At 36.1% G+C, this 6,481-nt stretch overlaps 1 protein-coding gene across 2 annotated transcripts in view; it reads left to right on the plus strand.

Annotated features, from left to right (window-relative positions):
* Positions 1 to 1,731, plus strand: part of MAN2A1 (mannosidase alpha class 2A member 1) — a 207,814-nt gene extending 206,083 nt beyond the window's left edge. For both annotated transcript variants that reach the window (XM_073344670.1, XM_073344671.1), the window contains one exon: positions 351 to 1,731. In XM_073344670.1, the coding sequence (XP_073200771.1) occupies positions 351 to 503 (153 nt within the window). In that variant the 3' untranslated portion in view covers positions 504 to 1,731. The remainder of the gene's footprint in view (positions 1 to 350) is intronic.
* The last annotated feature ends 4,750 nt before the right edge of the window (positions 1,732 to 6,481 follow it).

Genomic DNA, 6,481 nt, shown 5'->3' on the forward strand with positions numbered 1-6,481 from the left:
AAGTAACTAAGGGCTTGTCTACATGATGCGGCAATGCACACTAAGGTGTTGCACACTGACTGGTCTGTGTTAACCTTGCTGGTGCATACTAAAAGTTCCTTAGTGCACATTCACGTAGTACTGTTTCAAACAGCACTACATTAATGCGTAGTGGGGAACTTGTAATGCACACCAGCAGGGTCAACACAGGCCAGTTAGTGTGCAGTAATCGTGTGCATTAGAATTTATAGAGCAATAGTGCGCATTGCTATATCATGTAGACAAGCCCTTAGTTACTTTAAAATTGGCTTTCAAACTTGTATTAGATTTTCTAAATATCACTGACTTTTATTTAATTTTGTATTTTTCAGATAAAGGTGCACAAACTCTTTAATAAGCTAATCGTTGAAAGTCTTATACCTACATCTTTATCTTTGATGCATTCGCCTCCAGATGCCAGAAATATTAGTGAGATCAGTATAAGTTCTATGGAGATAAACACATTCCGGATTCGACTGAGATGAAACCTGGCTTTAATATTCATATAGTGAAGAGGAATCTGCAGTTATATTTCCTCTAAGTTTGACGTGCAATAAAGAAGCACATTGTTATTCCAGCTTCTGGATACTGTGAGAAAACATGCATTCTAGAATTATTTTTTTGACCAACACAGTGAATAGCCATGTTGCAAACAACTTTTTTGTTTTTACATAAAATACCAACATCAGTATAAGTTAATGCAACACCTGAAGAAATTTCTAAGGTTGTTAACCTCTCGACAACAAATTGAATCTCAGGTTAAATGCTAATTAATGGTTTCTGGGGTTTTTTGTTTTTGAAGGGAGGGGAAGTGGGACTTAAATGACTTTTTTTGCTGATCCTTGATTAATTTATGTACAAATAATTGCAATGTTGAAATCCCTAATACAGCTTGGAACTGAAATGGAATAAAAAGCTCTTCTGTAATAGCTAATGTCCAAATATTTGAAATCATTTATATAAGTGACAGTAATCTCAGTTTATTCCATATTGAATTTCAATTTATTCAATGGGATGGAGACTTGAATTCTGTGGTAAACTGAAAGACAGCAGACTTCGTATTGTAAGCGATGGTAGATTTTAACACTTTTTGCCTTACCATCACTTTGTGAATTTCATAGCTTAAGAAAAGATAGAATTTCAAATTAATCCTGCAATGGAAAATTATAGAAATATTTAATAAAAGTCCCATTTTGTTACTTGACACATTGGGATATGTGCAATTATTCCATTATCATATACAATAAAAAAGTAAATCTGTAATAATCATGAATACAAGATTTTTTACAAAACTCATTTGGATACTGATGTTCTCTGAAATGGGTTTTCTGTATCAAGATTATCATATCAAGATAAATGTGCCTTATTTTTTAATGTGTCCTGTTACTATTTTACTGTTCACATCACTGTTTTGGGGAAAAGGGTAGTTTATATAATACTTAAACTGTGTGTCTTCTATTTGACCATGCTGGCCACACTCTGATCTATGTCCTCCGGCACCAAATTTGTGCTGTGTTTTTCTGAACATTTTGACTATTTGAATGTACTGAAATGGTGTCATAAAACAAAATATTGGAAGACTAAGGAATATTGCCACTGTCAAGGAAACTGCAACTTGATGCAGAGAATTGATAGTGTGTAAGACATAGTTTGCAAAACCCATCATACAATGTATTTGCATTTCACAGATTGTAGTAAACGGTGCATTGAAAATCATGTGCCTATATTTTAAAAATGCCACTCTTCAAACCTAATACTCATGCTTACATATGCTGTCAATGTGTACCTTATTGAGGAATAGCTTCTTACTCCTCTCACTTCATTTTCACCATATCAAGTATTTTGCATTGAGTGCTGAAGCCATGTGAGTATGAAAATTCTTTTTCCCTGAATACAGCTACTGTTTACAATTAAAATATACTAATTTGCGTCTGAGTATTATTCCCTTTACTGATCCTCCTTAATCTTTGTTCCTCTGACTTCATTTTGCTTAGGCTTTATTTATGCATTTATCAGTGATTTTCTTAATATTAATAGATGATAAACCCTTGTAACTGGAAAAGACATACTATCTGCTAACTCTAAAATTGACTGCTGTACTATTTTAATTAGATAATTTTGGTGCTGTGGTATATCAGTTTATATCTTGTAGCCATACATCCAACTTCAAACATAAAATTAAATTTTTATCTTTTTTTTTTGTATGTACTGTCATGGTTTGGATCTCTCTTTATCATGATTGCATAATTCATAATTAGTTCAATCTGCTAAATATTTTGTACTTAAGAATAGAATATTTAGTAGAATCCGGTGTGAATTATGTCAAGGATATATTGACCACTAACCGTTTATAAAAAGTGAGAATTATATTTGAGGGTATATAGAACAGTAAATTGATATTTTCGTGCAGTAAACATGTACTGTAAATTTTCTTGGTTACAGTATTTGATTTTTTCCCCCTTTTTAGTTGAAATTTACAATCTTTAGACTTGCCAGCAGAAAATTGTGGTAAGATTTTCTATTTTTGTTGCATACGTAGGTGAGAAATCTTCAGAGCACTTTGTGCATTCAGTGCAAAGAGGATATTCAAAATAATATCTTAAATTCTGTTAAGCAGAAAATTAAAGTTTTGATGCAATACATTTTAAAGTATTCTTGCCTATTGGACTTATTTCCAAAGGATCTGTTTCAATATAATTAAACAATGTATTGTATCAGTTTTTCATTTGTCACCAGCTGTACAATCATAATGCCTGAATACTCCTTAACCAGCAGACTTCTGCTTTGTTCTAGTAATTTTAATTTTTTTTATTGGGGGAAAACCTTAAATGCCTTCTGTTTAAGTTATAAGTTATGGTAAGTTATGACTTGAGAGTCAATTTGGGGCCCAGTGTTGAACTCCTTACCTCAATCAAAACTTCCACCAAAGTCAGCAAGCAGAGATTTTGCTTAGGTGATCAATTCAAGATTGGGCTCTTGCCTTCTTTCCATACCTCCTGTGAATGGTTACTCAATACGTTAATTGTATTATTGCAGTTTTGGTGACATTTTTGGTTTTCTGTGCATTCACTGTGCATACACCATCCAATTAATCATATTCTTTTACATTTTTTCTAATTTTCATAGCTACACTGGTGGTTAAGAGACCCAAGTATCCTTATTTTCCACAAATATGGATTTAAAGAAAATGCTGTTCAAGATATGGTTTCAAACATTGTAATTATTTTCCAGACCAGAGTTGTACCTGTCCTGAGATTTTTTTACATTCCCGTATCTTAAATGTCTTTGATTTTTCTTGTTCATCCTGTCTCTGAAACAAACTGATTTAAATGGAAGGTTTTTGATATTTTCTCTGGGAAGGTTTTATATCTTTTTGGGGAAATGGAATATAAGATCTCTAATAAAAGATAACCTTATGGTGATATGCTGTCTGTGTCATCAATGCCTTGACCACAGTTGATTAAAAACAGAAAATAGAGGTGATTTTAAATGGTTGAGGCTTCAGTAACATTTGATGGGTATAAGGATTTTCTGTTGTGAAATGCGTTGCTAGTGAAGGACGCCTAAAGCCCTTCATTTTTATTTTTTATTTTGTTTAAAATTTCCCAAGAATGTATCAGTGTTTGTTACAAAAATTAAAAACACTGGAAAATCAGTGCGAAAACTAACTTTACAGTTTTCTGGGTAAATATTACTCTCTTCTCCTGATTTTTTTTTAACTTTTTCCAAAAAAAAAAAAAAAAGTTGTAAAACATCAGAAGATTTTTTGTTTTTTGACCCATTTTGACATGAAAAGTAATTCACTAACTTAAATTTGCTTTCCATGCTGATAACTGTTCTTGCTATCTATAAAGCTGGTAATATGTATGTGGTGGACTTGGGATTGACAGCAATATGGACCCCAATGTTCGAGTCTTTCTGGTACTTCTGAGCCAACACCCTCTTTTGGAAGGAGAGATGGCATTTCAGTAACTTGGTTACAGAGTCATCTCTCTCGGAGCGGGCCTGGAAGTGGAAGAGGTGGAGGAGGCAGCATGAGGAGATGGTGCCCTTGTCTCCCACACCTCTTCTCCTTCAGGGTCCACTCCAGGGGGAGAGTTGGCAGCTCAGTACCCTGGGTGGCCCAGGCTGCCAAGCATCCATGCCTCCTTCTGGAGCAGGGAGATGGGTCTAGGGAGTTCCGGCACTTCCAAAATACAATGAAAATCAGTTAAAAAAAAAACAAAAAAAACCAAAACAAACAAAAAAATCAACAACCTCATAATGGCTTTTGTGAAAACTGGGAATAAAAATGGTAAAAATAAATAAAAACTGAAAATGAAGGGCCTTGAAGAGGATGTCTCATTCAGTATTCTCTGGTGCCAAGTAAATAAAGGATAGATACTAATTTCAGAAAACTAAACATATGTGACTTCTGACCAAAGAAAATGAGGAAAAGACTTAATTCAAAAGGAGATACTCTGTAAAAATCAAAAAGGAAAATGCTGTAACAAGTAACAGAATGAGAGCATCTTCAAAATATTTTCGAGTTGTTTTCTAATAAGATTTAAAAGAAGAATTCAACTCAGTTCTGTTTTTATGCATTTGAGAGTGATAAAGTGGAGACTACTCCCAATTTACTTCAGCAACTTCATTAAGTAAATTAACAAGTGCAGACTGTTGGAAAATGCAGTCAAAATGACAGTACACTAACTGGATTATATTTTTTCATTAAAATGATTATGAATGTCTTGCATTTTCTAAAGCTAACTACAGCATACACCACTTATTTGTGACACCTTTAATTGGCACAGATGCTTGCTTTATTAGGACGTCTCCCAAGGAGCTGATTTAGCTTAATGATAGTGAATAGCAATGGATGCTGTTTATATGAGACAGAATTAGCATGCCATTGTCTTAATGGGGGACACATTCAGCCAGAGCCAAGAGGTTAACTGATGTTTAACCAGGTGGTAAGAAAATATAAAATTCCAAGCTCCAGGATTTTAAACTAGAAGTTAGAGAATAAAGAACAAAATTAACGGTGTACGCTGCAGTGTGTGGCATGCACTACACTGGGCACATGCTGATTGATTGTGGAGTACCAAAGCACCCTTTTTAAGATCACCTTACTGTGGAATCATAATTGCTTACAGATAGTTTACCAGTGATGGAGCAAATAATGTTTTCTCCTTTCAAAATTATTTGTTTTTGTTCAGCACCATTAGGAAAGTAATGTGGGAGCTCACATGGATGCCACTTACAAATAAAGCATTTAATAGTAGGATTTAAAGCAATGGACTCCAAAATGTGGTCATGGACCACTTGCTATTGATTCATGGAGAGCTGGCTGGTTGTCTGCTGGTGCTGGAGCACAGGATGACCATGAAACAAGAAAGGGATCATACTTCCACCCATCCTTCCTTCTTGTCAGTTTTAAGCTGCAGACTTTGAACCATGTTAAACTAATCTCTTCTTTTGGTGAGGATTATAGCACACTGATCTTGCTGGCTCGTTACTGGATGCTTTCTAACCATCCAGAGTGAACTAAGGGAAAGGACTGTTACCTATTTCAAAACCTGGTCAGTAGAGACCTCCACAATGCCAAGAGAATAGGAAAGAGGTCACAAGGGATCAGGCTTGGCAGAGAACAAGAAGCTGCACATGAACTCTAGCCGAGGTGTTAGCTGTCAGAGACAAGGCTGGGCAGGCAACAGCCTTAGAGCTGTGACTGAGAAACTGAGAGCTGAACAGTAAACCAGCCTGTTGTTGGCAGGAGTCACAGCAACAGGATACAGTACAGTGGCCTGCAGGCAGAAGTGTTAACTTAGTGTGTGGACACCAAGACCGTGCAGATGGGCCAACAAGACTGGACAGAAGAATTGAGCTCTAACCACTTGGGTCTGCGGGCCATTGTTTCATTCCTTTGTGAGAGAAAAGGATAAGAACTATCCCTGGCACTGAGCCTGAAGTTCCTCATGGATCTTTATACCCAGGTCCTGGACTGCCCAAGGAGCTAGCATAAGTTGATGAGTATGGTAGCAGTAAAAGTAATTACACCTAGGTTGCTTGCACCTTTTATTTTCTGGGAGCCCTAGTAAAGTAAATACTGTTATCTGGACTCTATTAATGGTGAGCTACCCAATTATAGAGCCCGCACAGCCTAGTGTTCAGAGTGTGCAAGTGCTTGCATTCAAGCTTATGGTGCTCAGAGCACATCTCCTAGACACCTAGAAGGGGTTGGTGTATCACGGTAGTTGGTTGCAGTGGGTCAGTTTTTTAGAATCCCATCTTGATCAATTGGATAACTTGATTCAGTTCATGGTCTGAGAGAGCATCTCCTGTTTAGTGAGGGATATGAGCTGAACTCAAAAAGAAGCAGGATTTTAAGAGGGGAGTAGAAGGTCCTTTCTGACACTAAAATGGAGAAGAGCAATATAAGGAGGAGGAGCAGCATCTCCAAGGGGACAGTTTTTTCATTAGC

The sequence above is a fragment of the Lepidochelys kempii genome, chromosome 5 (assembly GCF_965140265.1).
Source record: "Lepidochelys kempii isolate rLepKem1 chromosome 5, rLepKem1.hap2, whole genome shotgun sequence".
NCBI classification, from domain to species: Eukaryota; Metazoa; Chordata; order Testudines; family Cheloniidae; genus Lepidochelys; species Lepidochelys kempii.